General features: G+C 46.0%; 1 protein-coding gene across 1 annotated transcript in view; it reads right to left on the bottom strand.

Moving 5' to 3' along the window:
• Positions 1-14543, bottom strand: part of PLD5 (phospholipase D family member 5) — a 178576-nt gene that overhangs the window by 12780 nt on the left and 151253 nt on the right. The window contains exon 6 of the mRNA XM_054712994.1: positions 2214-2411. Coding sequence (XP_054568969.1) covers positions 2214-2411 — 198 coding nt within the window. The remainder of the gene's footprint in view (positions 1-2213; positions 2412-14543) is intronic.

Here is a 14543-nt window from a genome sequence, read left to right on the forward strand (position 1 = left end):
CTCTCTTTTTTTTTTTTGCCAACCGACTTTCCAGTTCTTTAGGAGATAAGACAAATATATTTTCCATCCTATCAAAGTTGGGGCATGTAGACAGCAAAGTGTGGCGGGATTGGTCTCAAGTCTGTCCTTTAAGTCTGCTTTGGGAGGGAATTTAAAAATATATGTAAAGGGAGAGGGAGAAAAAGAGAACCATTGATTGGCTGCCTCCTGCACATCCCACACTGGGGATCGAGCCCACAACCCAGGCATGTGCCCTGTCCGGGAATCTAACCATGACCCCCTGGTTCATAGGTTGATGCTCAACCACTGAGCCACGTCGGCCGGGCTGGGAGGGAATACTTGCTTTCAATACACATGATTCCCCTGATTTTGGGAGGAATTCTCCAGCTCTAAACTTATGTGACCCTGGTGTACCTCCCTGTCACACACAGCTGTTCAGTTCCTCGGGCTTCACCATACCACACCACATACATGTAACAAGCAATGTATCCCAGAAGCCATTTCATCTGAGCGGTGACATGGCTATAAACACGTTCAAGACCATCTAAAAAGCTTGGTTTTCCCCTCGAATCTTTCATCGAGTCAGGAAGAGGAGTACTGCTTGTTGAGAAAGGGTCATCAATAATTCTTTTTTAAAAATATATATTTTATTGATTTTTTACAGAGAGGAAGGGAGAAGATAGAGAGTTAGAAACATCAATGAGAGAGAAACATCGATCAGCTGCCTCCCGCACATCTCCCACTGGGGATGTGCCCGAAACCAAGGTACATGCCCCCGACCGGAATCGAACCTGGGACCTTTCAGTCTGCAGGCCGACGCTTTATCCACTGAGCCAAACCGGTTAGGGCAAGGGTCATCAATAATTCTATGGAAACACAGGGAGAGTTACCAAGATGCCCAAGTTCATCAGGAGAGACAGGGAAAGAAAGATATTCTAGGAGACTTAAGCAAAATGAAAGAGAGGCAAATTACACTTGAGGTATTTTTCTCTTGTTGTTCAAAGTGGTTTCCATCTTAAAAGTGTACGGTGTTTTGCCCTGGCCAGGTGGCTCGGTTGTTTGGAGCGTCGTTCTATACACCAAAAGGCTGCAGGTTCGATTCCTTGTCTGGGCACATACCTAGGTTGTGGGATCAAGCTCCGGTTTGGGCACATATGGCAGGCAACCAATCGATGTTTCTTCTCTCTTTTTCTCTAAAAAAATCAATTTAAAATATTCTCTCTCTCTCTCTCTCTCTTCTCTCTCTCTCTCTCTCTCTCTCTCACTCAAAATCAACAAAAACATATATATATTTTTAAAAAGCAGGCTTCCTAGCTGATTCCTAAGTACTTTAGAGTTTGATGACAGGATGTGGGCCCAGATACTTACATTGCCCGTTGCCAGTAACACCGTGGGGACAGTGGGATGGCGAGGGGTGGGGGGATGGCAGGGGAGTTGGGTGAAGGGGTGTGGGGTGGTGGTCTTGCCCTCCAGCCTCGATCAAGTACAACAGCTTGGCTTCTGTCTGTTTTACACACTGGGGCTCCCTCAGATTTGTTTCATCAGGGGGGTCTATTGCTAAAAACAAGTGTGAACATCATTGATCAGGGCATCACAGACAGGGTCTGGTATAGGACACCTGGATCCTGGTGGCCCTCCTGGCACCTGTGTTATAGCAGATAAGCTTCAATATCCTCATTTAAAAAAATAGATATTTTTATTGATTTCAGAAAGGAAGAGGGGGAGAGAGAAACATCAGTGATGAGAGAGAATCATGGATCAGCTGCCTCCTGCATGCCCTTAGTGGGGACTGAGCCCGCAACCCGGGCATGTGCCCTGACCGGGAATCAAACCCTGACCTCCTGGTTCATAGGTTGACGCTCAACCACTGAGCCACGCTGGCTAGGCCAATATAACCTCCTTTGTAACACATTTATAACCTCCTTTGTAACACAATCCTAGGTCTACCTTAAGGGATGATTGTAAGGGTCCAATCAGATAATACAAAGTATCTGGAATTAGGAATGATTATTAACATTTATCCTCATTAGGGACAGCATATGACAGAGCATAAGAGTGGACAGATGTGAACTCCTCAAGGACTGGAACAGAAACTGACCTGTCGAATTCATCGCTGCCCAACATAAGGCCACCCTCGAGCATCCCAACGTAACGAAGGGCCCGGATGGGGGGTCAGGGGCGTGGAGGAGGAGGAGACAGAAGCAACAACTCACCGACACAAACGCTTGAGATTTGGTTTCGTTCAACTGCAGCTGCAGCTTCTTCTCGTTGTCGTAGACCCCGTAGAGCCTCTTGGACCAGGTCTGGGGCACTCTGCTCTTGAACTTCAATGAGCTATATAAAGCGAAGATCCTTTGCAAATCCAGGACCAGGCAGCTGCAGTTGTAGAAGATGACACCGAGTTCTTTCATCTGAGACAAAAAAAAAGAAAAAAAAAAAAAAGAAAAGCATCAAGGCCATGTGTTCGTTTCAGAGAGAAAAGACAATGCACAAGAATGAAGGAGTAGTGAGATTTTTTTCTTGCACTTTTACACAGAAGTATGTAGATATGGGCATGCTGGTCTATGGAAATGAAGCATCATAAAAACACTTAAAATGCAAGGGAAAAAAATGCAAGGAAGACTTTTTTATTTTATTATTATTATTTTAAAAATTACTTTATTGATTAAGGTATCACATATTTGTCCTCATCCCCCCATTCCCATCCCAAACCCCTCCCCACGCAGGCCCCCACCCCCCTGTTGTCCGTGATCATGGGTTAGGCTCATATGCAAGCACACAAGTCCTTTGGTTGATCTATCTCCCTTATCCCCACCCTCCCCTACCTTCCCTCTGAGGTCTGACAGTCTGATCAATGCTGTTCTTGTTCTTCAGTCTATGTTGTTCATCATTTCCCCTAGATGAGTGAGCTCATGTGATACTAGGAACACACTTATAGGAACCGAAAACGAGACAAGCAATAATGGTTATGCTGAGAGGCAAATGAATCAGTCTATAGTGAGTTTCTTTCTGAGCCAACAGTTCTTTTGAGTCCCGATTTCTATGTGAAACAGTTCCTTATGTGTACATAACAGCAATGACATTTCAATTCTGGATGGTGGACAAATGGTGGTAATGCAGGTCCGACCCTCTCTGGTTTGGTCCTGGGCAACCTGCAGTGACGCACAGCTGCTGACTGCTAGCATGGCAAGGCCTCGTCAGCGTCTAAGGAAGACTTCTGCTTCCCTTTTGCATTTGGTCTCTTAACAGAGAATTTTCCCGCACTCACCACACTTTTCACCTGGTCTTCTCAGGTTTGTTTCCTTTACACTAATTTTTGGTGTGAATCCTTAACTTATGCAGCAATATAAAGGTTGGCTTTTAAAAACTATATATTTTTATTTATTTCAGAGAGGAAGGGAGAGGGAGGGAGAGAGAGAAACTTCCATGATAAGAGAGAATCATTCACCGACTGCCTCCTGCATGTCCCCCTACTGGGGATCGAGCCTGCAACCCGGGCATGTGCCCTTGACCGGGAATCGAACTGTGACCTCCTGGTTCATGGGATGATGTTCAACCACTGACCCACACCGGCTGGGCAGTTATGGCAGCTTTCTATGAACTTCTGCTGAAGTTCAGCAGACCAGTCTCAAATCTGGACACGCAGAGCCTTCATGACAAGCCTCCACGTGAAGGGAGGCCTCGTGGAAGGAACACTGACCTTCCTCGGACCTCCTCTCCATCGCTCAGCCTGCGGAACGCAGCGTCCAGACCTTCGAGGCCAGTTGCCTCTACACAGTCTCCCCCTGGGGAGCCCACTTAGGAGTAAAAAATGGAGGCATCCGGCCATTGGAATGCCAGGAGATGTATCACTTCAAATGCTTTTGTACAAATTTGATGTTTAAAATGCCAACTAGATGCCAGCTTTGAGAATTACATTGCCTCTGAGTGGCTTCCTCTCAACCTGAGAATGACTCAGGCCCCTTTCTAATTGTTCGTATTTGGTTCAGGCTGCTGTTGACTGAAGATGGAGAAAAAGAAACTGGTTTTCGTTTCTCAGGCTTTTCAGCCAGAGCCAAAGAATTTAGGGCAAGTGTGTGAGCAAGTCTTCTTAAAACGCTGGTCGTGGGAAAAAGAACTTGGATTTGGGGATTCTGAAGAGTTTCCACGTCTAGACTTTCAAAGGAAAAAAAAGCTACATTGATTGGCTGATAGATTAGCCAAGTCACTCTTTAATGTTTTTTTTTTTTAAATTGATTTTCAGAGGGAGAGGAAGGGAGAGAGAGAGATAGAAACATCAATGAGAGAGAAATATTGAAACATCAATCTGCTGCCTCCTGACTGGGAATTGAACCGGTGGCCTCTTGGACCATGGTTCAACTCTTAACCATTGAGCCACATCGGCTGGGCATGCCAAATCACTCTTTTTTTTTTTTAATATATATTTTATTGATTTCTTACAGAGAGGAAGAGAGAAGGATAGAGAGTTAGAAACATCGATCAGCTGCCTCTTGCACACCCCCTACTGGGGATGTGCCCGCAACCAAGGTACATGCCCTTGACCGGATTCGAACCTGGGACCCTTGAGTCCGCAGGCCGACGCTCTACCCACTGAGCCAAACCGGTTTCGGCTTGCCAAATCACTCTTAAAGTCATCAGCCCTTCCCCTGGTGTGTCACATGCCAGCCACACACCAGCCACACACCAGCCACATGCCCACTTAGAATCCTGATGGGCTGTCCTGACTTCCATCGCATAGTTGAGAGTTGGTTGAATGGTCCAACTGTTTGAATAAAATAATCTTGAAAAAGCTGGACATTTATCAGCCAATGATTCTTTGGTAGAGAATTATTCTTAGGAAAACACTGATTGTCTTTTTGACAGAATGGGTGGAGTGCTAGTGATCGACCCATGGAACTGAGAGATGCTTAGGACTTCACAGTCCTGGAGAACCCTGCCAAAAAGCTGTTCTAAGGGTAATGACTTTAGTCCGGCTGGCGTGGCTCAGTGGTTGGATGTTGACCTATGAACCAGGAGGTCATGGTTTGATTCCCAGTTAGGGCATATGCCCAGGCTGGATCCCCAGCGTGGGGCATGCAGGAGGCAGCTGATCAATGACTCTCTCTCATCATTGATGTTTCTATCTCTCTCTCTCCCTTCCTCTCTGAAATTAAAAAAAGACATATATATCCTATATAATAAAAGTCTAATACGCTAAGTGTCTGGTTGTCCGGTCAACAAATCAAAGCATAATATGCTAATGATATGCTAAGGCTGTTCAACTGCTCGCTATGACGTGCACTGACCATCAGGGGGCAGATGCTCCAACCAGTAGGTTAGCTTGCTGCTGGGGTCTGGCAGATTGGAACTGAGCAAGATGGGCCGGACTTGCCCTGGAGCCCTCCTGTGGTCCCTTCCCAGCTGGCCAATCTCCTGTGTCCCTCCCCGGCCCTGATCATGCACCGGTGGGGTCCCTCGGCCTGGCCTGCGCCCTCTCACAATCCAGGACCCCTAGGGGGATGTTGGAGAGCCAGTTTGGCCTGATCCCACAGGCCAGGACAAAGGACCTTACTGGTGCACGAATTCATGCACTGGGCCTCTAGTGTGTGTGTGTGTGTGTGTGTGTATACACACATATACATATGTGTGTGTGTGTATATATATATTTATATATACATACATACATACATACATACATATATATATATATTTGTAAATGATCACTTGAGCTGTGATTAGGCTAATTGGTATTAATCACTTAATGAGAGATTATATTTACATATATATATATTTACATATATATATTTATATATATATTTTAAAGGGTAATGACTTTATTTAAAACTCAAGTTACGTCAATGGTTCCACTCTGTCCCTTGCACTTGGACATGATGGGAGACCCAGTCCAGGAGATGCCCTCATCCCCCTGCGAAGGGAGAAAGAGCCACAGCAGGGTTCTAATTCGTTGTATCTGTAGGACTTACTGTGCACTAGGCACTGTTCTAAAGGCTTTACACTCTGCATCCGTTTAAACCTCGCAACAACCCGTTTCACAGGGAAGGACACTGAGGTACAAAGAGATCAAGGGGTCTGCCCAAGTGCACGACAGCCAGAGAGCAGGGAAGCTGGGATTACGACACAGACCAGCTTAATGCTTCAATTTCAGGAAGAACTATTCACAAAGTGGAGTACCCATAAGCCACAGCGCCCTGTGAGTGAGGGCCAAGTCCTGCTGTGTGTCCTTCTCCAGCCGCCCTGGAATTTCTATTTCTATTAGTGGCCTGGGTTTCCGAGCACAGCGATAACAGGGCATCAGCACGTTCTCTCATTAAGTGATTAATACCGATTAGCCTAATCACAGCTCAAGTGATCATTTACAAATGTTCGGTTTGTTGTTCCCACGATTTTATAAAAAATCGTGAACAAGCGTGTCTTTAATGCTCTTGACGGAGACAAAAGAACCTGCGACTGTGAGCAACGAAATGTGCATCCAGTTAGCGGCCGATTTATATTCCGAGTTACTGCAGGGAGTTCAATCACTAGGAGCTCCAATGTGATTTTGTTTCTGCCCTCAAGGTGAGGCTTTTGTTCCTGGGAATACAAGTCAAGAACTGAGCCTCAGCTCAAAGGCTGCCCACGGCTCAGAGAGCTCCTCCCTGCCCTTCCCTCCTACAGAGAGGGGTCCAGGCCACTTAGCTTCTTGATCTCTTAAGTTTCTTTGGGAATGAAGCTGGGCAGAGGGAACGCGACTCACTGAAGAGAGAGGAGAACGTGAGAACCCCGAGAACAGCAAGTTCAACCTCATTTCCAAAGGAAGGAAACGGAGGACCCCAAGGGGAACGTGATGGTCAAGGTCACAGAATAATGCCCTTGATTTCGGGGCCTGGTCTCCTTCGCCCAATCAGCGGAGCCTTACTGATGAAATGAATCCACCCAGGGAGCTCATTTGTAGGGTGAATGAGGGGTGCTGTTTTTCTCCTTCCTTCACGTGCCGCTTAAAAAAGGGGACCCGTTCTGAGAAATGCTTTGTGGGGCGGTTTTGTTGTTCAGCGCACGTCATGGAGCGCGTAGCCTAGGAGGCCCAGCCTCCTACACACCCAGGCTGTGGGGTACAGCCTATGGCTCCGCGGCGAGAAGCCTGCACAGCACCTGACAGCACACACCAGCATGAGACTAAACCACGTGTTGGCGGCGATGCCGGTGTACTTGAGCCTTACATGCTGCCGGTCGTACAGAAGTGTAGCACACACAGCTCTGTGCGGGACTAATACCTGGTAATGATAATAAAGGGCTGTTTCTGGCTTTTGTATGTACTATATTATACTTTTTTTAAATCATTATTTTAGAGTATAGTCTTTCTACTTATAAAAAAAAAAAGGTTTGCTCTAAAGCAGCAGCCTCGTACATCTTGTTTACCACATCTCTCTTTTTAAAAATTGATTTCAGAGAGGAAGGGAGAGGGAGAGAGAGATGGAAACATCAATGATGAGAGAGAATCATGGATTAGCTGCCTCCTGCACGCCCCCCACTGGGGATCGAGCCTGCAACCCAGGCATGTGCCCTGACCGGGAATCGAACCATGACCTCCTGGTTCATGGGTCATCGCTCAGCCACTGAAGCGGCCGGGCTCAAAGGCTGTTTCTTGCCTACTAGGTAGGCAAGAAATAATTATTCAGCATAAATTTAAAAAAATATAGAAAACGAATTCAGTCATGAAGATAAGGGCAACAGTAATTCAACTAACCAATTGGAATTGGAAGTTCAACTCCCCTGTGAATCTTTCCCCACATTGAATCTCCAATTAAAATTCCCCAAGACTGCCCTGGCCAGTTTGGCTCAGTGGATGGAGCGTCGGCCTGCGGACTGAAGGGTCCCAGGTTTGATTCCGGTCAAGGGCATGTACCTTGGTTGCGGGCACATCCCCAGTGGGGGGGTGTGCAGGAGGCGGCTGATCGATGTTTCTCTCTCATTGATGTTTCTGGCTCTCTATCCCTCTCCCTTCCTCTCTGTAAAAGATCAATGAAATATAATTAAAAATAAAATAAAACCCCCAAACAGCAGCAGGAGCCTTTGTCTCCCATTCAACAGCAGGGAGCCGTCTTTCTCCTCTGAATAAACTGGACGCCGTGGCCGAGTGCTGTCCCTGCTGAAGTGCTTTTCATTGTCACCCTCCATCACCCGTTTTCCCTGGCAGGGCACCGATGTATTAGTTTCAAAGCTGGTCCTCACTGACTGCCACCATTACCTGAAAGCAGCCTGATATGGTTATCCTCACCTTGTAACAGAGGAAGCTAAATGTGGGGAAAACTGTCTATAGCCCCAAGCTCCCCGGACCCCGGCGGCTGTTTATTTCTCAGGTGCGGGCACTTCTTGGTCTCAGTCCTACAGGCAACTTCGATGTCTGAGAGAACTGCCCAGGGATGAGACCCCGGCCATGAATTGTACGGCATGCTCATTTGAATATTTCCAATCAGCACTGCGTTCTAGCTTCTCTTTCGGGGTCAAGGTTGCGGCACTCAGGAGCGACCAGGAGCTCGGCTGTGGCTCACTTAAAATAATACACCTGCCACGCCGAAACCGGTTTGGCTCAATGGATAGAGTGTCAGCCTGCGGACTGAAAGGTCCCAGGTTTGATTCCGGTCAAGGGCATGTACATTGGCTGCGGGCACATCCCTGGTAGGGGGTGTGCAGGAGGCAGCTGGTCGATGATTCTCTCTCATCGATGTTTCTACCTATCTATCCCTCTCCCTTCCTCTCTGTAAAAAAAAAATCAATAAAAAATAAATTAAAAAATAATCTTACCTTATAATAGACAAATATGCAAATTGACCGCACCTTCGCTACGCCCAAGCCACGCCCACCAACCAAGCCACGCCCATCAACCACGCCCACCAGGAAACGGTTGCAGGGACGTTGGGGTGTGGCGGAGCCTGCGCCGATCGCAGGAGACCACTGGGGGTCGGCTCCTGCGATCGGTAGCAGGGACGCTGGGTGCAGCTGAGCCCAAGGCCACCGCCCGGGGCCAAGCCCGGACCCTGAAAGAAGGCAGAAGGCGGTGGCCACAGCCAAGGCCTGGGTCCCCGGTGCCGGCAGAAAACTGGTGCAGGCAGCCAGGTGAATGAAGGTCTATTGCACGAATCTTCGTGCAAACGGGCTACTAGTAATAATAATAATAAACCTGCCAAAAGAGGTTCTGCGACATGAGAGAGAAGAAGCAGCGTAAGTCACGCTGGATTACAAAGCACATGCGTGATCTTCAGGTTCGAAGTGTTTGCTGGGAGCAGATGTTAGCACCGCAGCAAAATTACCCTCCGGCCTGGCAAGATAAAGACGGGCATCAGAGTTGGCCATTTATGTTGTGAACACGAAAGAAGAAAGAGCAATACATGCAAACCCCCCAAAAAATGAGGTTAGCAATAATCCGTATCATCCTTGCCAAAAATAGCTGTCAGGGGCCTGGTAGCTTTCTGACCGGTCCATCCTAATCCTTTTGTCGACTGGCCTTCATCAGATGACTGTGAACACCCTACACATCTTAGGAGTGTGAGAAGAATTAAGGAAGCTGGCCAGTGTGGCTCAGCGGTCGAGCGTTGACCTATGAACCAGGAGGTCACGGTTCGATTCCCGGTCAGGGCACATGCCCGGGTTGCGGGCTCAATCCCCAGTGTGGGGCCTGCAGGAGGCAGCCGATCAATGATTCTCTCTCATCATGATGCTTTTATATCTCCCTCTCCCTTTCTCTCTGAAATCAATAAAAATACATTAAAAAAGAATTAAGGAATCCATGCGAATGTGAATAAAGAAAAGGGGGAGCCCGGCTGGCGTGGCTCAGTGGTTGAGTGCCGTCGACCTATGAACCAGGAGGTCACAGTTTAATTCCCAGTCAGGGCACATGCCCGGGTTGCGGGCTCGATCCCCAGTGGGGGGTGTGCAGGAGGCAGCTGATCGATGTTTCTCTCTCATCGATGTTTCTAACTCTGTCCCTCTCTCTTCCTCTCTGTAAAAAATCAATAAAAATATATTTAAAAAATATATTAAAAAAAAAGTTATCTGCTCTCTAAAACAACAACTGCTGCTTAAGATCTGCTTGAAAGTTGCATTGCTAGCTGGTTTGATTATGAAATAATGAAATAACACTTTTTTAAATGAGACTTCACTCACTCGTGCTTTTTATCTGTAATCATTTTGAATTAATGACGGTTTATTGAATAAACTTCTGGGCCTCTTCTACTTATTATAAAGCCAAAGAAAAGAGGGAAGAAAAGATGTTCTAATAAATTTAGGCCCACAGACTGGTGCAGCCACTGTGGAGAACAGTATGGAGTTGCCTCAAAAAACTAAAAATGAAACTCCCATTTGACCCAGTAACCACACTTCTAGGAATATATCCCAAGAAACTAGAAACACCAATCAGAAAGGATATATGCACCCCTATGTTCACAGCAGCACAATTTACCATAGCTAAGATTTGGAAACAGCCTAAGTGCCCATCAGCAGATGACTGGATTAAAAAACTGTGGTACATCTCCACAATGGAATACTACGCTGCTGTAAAAAGGAAGGAACTCCTACCATTTGCAACAGCATGGATGGAGCTGGAGAGCATTATGCTAAGTGAAATAAGTCAGTCAGAGAAAGATAAATATCACATGATCTCCCTCATTTGTGGATTATAATGAACAGCATAAACTGATGAACAAAAACAGATCCAGAGACAGAGAAGCATTGATCAGATGCTCAAACCTCAGAGGGAAGGCAAGGGAGGTGAGGGTAAGGGGGAGAGATCAACCAAAGGACTTGTATGCATGCATATAAGCCCAACCAATGGACACAGACACCAGGGGGGGTGAGGGCACGAATGGGAGTGGGGTGGGGGGGCAATGAGGGGATAAGAACACATATGTAATACCTCAATCAATAAAGAAAAAAAATATTTAGGTTCACAATGTAAGTAATAAAGAATTTCATTACACTCCCAATGGGTGGGAGAGCCTTAATTCCCTCACAAGCAAGGTTAATACTGGAAAGACTCTGCTAACATACACTAAGGCTCTCTTTCTTTCTGTTTTTTTTTTTAGAAATAAGGGAATTTAAAAAAATAAGTATTTTTATTGATGTCAGAGAGGAAGGGAGAGAGAGAAAGATACAGAAACATCAATGATGAGAGAGGATCACTGATGGGCTGCCTTCTGCATGCCCCCTACTGAGGATGGAGCCTGAAACCCAGGCATGTGTGCGCCCCGATCGGGAATTGAACTGTGACCTCCTGGTTCATGGGTCAATGCTCAACCACTGAGCCACACCAGCTGGGCTAAGGCTCTCTTTCTTTTCTTCTATTTTTTTTTAAAATATTTTTTATTGATTTTTTACAGAGAGGAAGGGAGAGGGATAGAGAGTTAGAAACATCAATGAGAGAGAAACATCGATCAGCTGCCTCCTGCACCCCCCCCCCCCACTGGGGATGTGCCCACAACCAAGGTACATGCCCTTGACCGGAATCGAACCTGGGACCCTTCAGTCCGCAGGCCGACGCTCTATCCACTGAGCCAAACCGGTTAGGGCAAGGCTCTCTTTCTTGTTCCAACTATTAGTAGCTCCCAAAACACAGGAAACAATTCCAACTCAATGGTTTTAAATGACAGCGGGTTAACCCACTTAGTAACCCCTTTTCAGACCGGGAAGTATTGAGAATCTCGTAATTTTCCATGCAATCTCTGAATAAATGTCCACCTTTCAAGAATAGGCCACAGCCCTATTGTTGGGCTTAAGATTCCAGCTGCAACAAGGCCTGGGGACAGAGGACTCCAATGGAAGACCAACAGACAGCTTTCCATTAGTCCCTTGTTGTCACTGAGCCAAGGAGTGCTTAGTTAGAGGGCGATCACACAGCCTCCCAGAGTGTCTACAACGCTTTTCGGAAGACACGCCAGGGACGAACAGGGAGGTCTGGTTCAAATGAGGATTCAGGCTCTGACCCTGAGGACCCAGACAGGATCTACTAACTAGCCCTATACCACTGAACTTGTTGTGCTCACATCTTTTTTTTTTTTTCTTAAATAGATTTTTATTGATTTCAGAGAGGAAGGGAGAGAGAGAGAGAGAGAGAGTGATAGAAACATCAATGATGAGAGAGAATCGTTGACTGGCTGCCTCCTGCATGCCCCCCACTGCAGATCGAGCCTGGAACCCTGGAATGTGCTCAGACCGGCAATTGAAGTGTGACCTTCTGGTTCATAGGCCAATGCTTAACCACTGAGCCACACCACCGGGTGTGCTCACATCTGGAAACAGGTGTTAGTCAGCAGTCTGCAACTAGATGAAATAGGTGAATGGAGGACAAATGTATCCCGGAGCTCTCCTTGGTGCTGACCAATGCTTGGAACCAGCTTTCCAAGTTAAAGTCTACCCAGCTTGTAGAATCGCTATCCAATCTCTATGTACTGAAATGCTATAGCGATCGTCCACATCACAGACCCGACATATATATTCATTATAAACCCCGGCTGCTCTCCCTTTGTGCAAATGTCACCGGTGCCAACTTCCAATGCCCGGCTCAGCTCAGCTCCAACCCATTCATCACCACTCCGCAGGTCCTGATGCAGAGCGACCCGGTATCTCAGTTGAAAAGAAACACTCCACTTGCTGTTTCTCTTATCTAGGAAGCTCATCACTCTGTCCTGGAGAAAAATGAGCCTAGGAGAATGGGAATTCTTCTTCATGAACCCACTTTAGGGCCATCTTTTTCTTCCTAGATAACGTTCCTAGATAACGCTGAATTGCCCAAGTTGTTTACAAGTATAGGTTTTTCAGCAAGACAAGATGTCATTGCAATAATTCTCTCTGTTTAGAGAGCAGGATGTTCTTAAGATGCTGCCAGCTTCGAATGCATTAACACTCAAGTCACAATGTAATCTCCGCAGAATTACAAGCTGTCGCCATGTTGCAGAATGTGTGTTATTATAAAATGAAACAAAAATGATAATTGACTTTAGAAAATAAGTACCAAAACTGACCTTATCCAGAAGTCACAGATCTCATCGTATGTTATAAACTATAGCGTCTTTTGCTTTATTATAATTTAACTTTTTTATTAAACTACCATTCCTTATTAAATATTTTTACATAGGGCCTTGCTGACATGGCTCAGTGGTTGAGCATTGACCTGTGAACCAGGAGATCATGGTTCGATTCCTGGTCAAACCACATGCCTGGGTTGTGGGCTCGATCCCTAGTAGGGGTTGTGCAGGAGGCAGCTGATCAATGAGTCTCTCTCATCATTGATGTTTCATTTCTATCTCTCTCTCCCTCTCCCTTCCTCTCTGAAATAAATAAAATATATTAAAAATAAATATTTTAAAATGTGTTTTTATTGATTTTTTAGAGAGAGAGAGGAAGGGAGATGGAGAGATGAAAACATCAATAAGAGAGAAACATCATTGATCTGCCTATTGCACACCCCCTACTAGGGACCCAGCCTGCAACTCAGGCATGTGTCCTGACCGAGAATTGAACCAGTGACTTCTCTGTTTATGGGTTGATGCTCAACCACTGAGCCACACCGGCCTGGCCTTATTAAATATTTCTAATGCCATCAAATAAACATTGAGGCTAGTTGGACTAGCGGAACTTTAAGGCAGAGTTTCCCAAACTTTCTCAGATCACAGGACCCTTAATGTCTCAATAGTTGTTGCACAGAACTCCTAGGCCAAAAGAAACATCCAAGAGTCTGATTTATTAAATAGTTGAATACAAATGACTTCATTTCCACTGATTTGCTAACAACTTAGTAGTTGTTTTAAAAAACTGTACCCATAAATTTAAAAAAAATGTATTTTTTATTGATTTCAGAGAGGAAGGGAGAGGGAGAGAGAGAGAGAAACATCAATGATGAGGGAGAATCATTGATTGGTTGCCTCCTGCATGCCCCAGCACTGGGGATCAAGCCCGAAACCCAGGCATGTACCCTTGACCAGAATCGGATTCGGGACCCTTCAGTCCGCAGGCTGACGCTCTATCCACTGAGCCAAACCACAGCTAGAGTTGTACCCACAAATTTTAAAAATGATTTTTTACTCCCAAATAACCACAATTAATATTATTGTTAGTAGTAGTAGTATTTATAAATATATTTTTATTGATTTCAGACAGGAAGGGAGAGGGGGAGAGAGAGAGAGAGATAGAAACATCAATGATGAGAGAGAATCATTGATTGGCTGCCTCCTGCACGGCCTCTACTGGGGATCGAGCCTGCAACCTGGACATGTGCCCTGACCAGGAATCGAACTGTGACCTCCTGGTTCATAGGTTGAGGCTCAACCACTGGGCCACGCCTCCCGGGCCACAATCATTATTAATGGGATGTGGGCATCTGTTTGGCACCACTCAAAACTTGGACTAACACTGGACACAGCATTATTTCCTGTTCCACAAAGACTTCCGCCCAGCACTTGCTTTTTATCAGAGCAACCACCAAAAATCTGGCTTCACAAAGAACGCTGAAATGATGCACCACTTAGAGATAGTAACCTCTGCTGCGACCAGGCCAATAGATTTTCTGTATTTTC

This window comes from Eptesicus fuscus, chromosome 24 (assembly GCF_027574615.1).
Source record: "Eptesicus fuscus isolate TK198812 chromosome 24, DD_ASM_mEF_20220401, whole genome shotgun sequence".
In the NCBI taxonomy this organism is placed as follows: domain Eukaryota; kingdom Metazoa; phylum Chordata; class Mammalia; order Chiroptera; family Vespertilionidae; genus Eptesicus; species Eptesicus fuscus.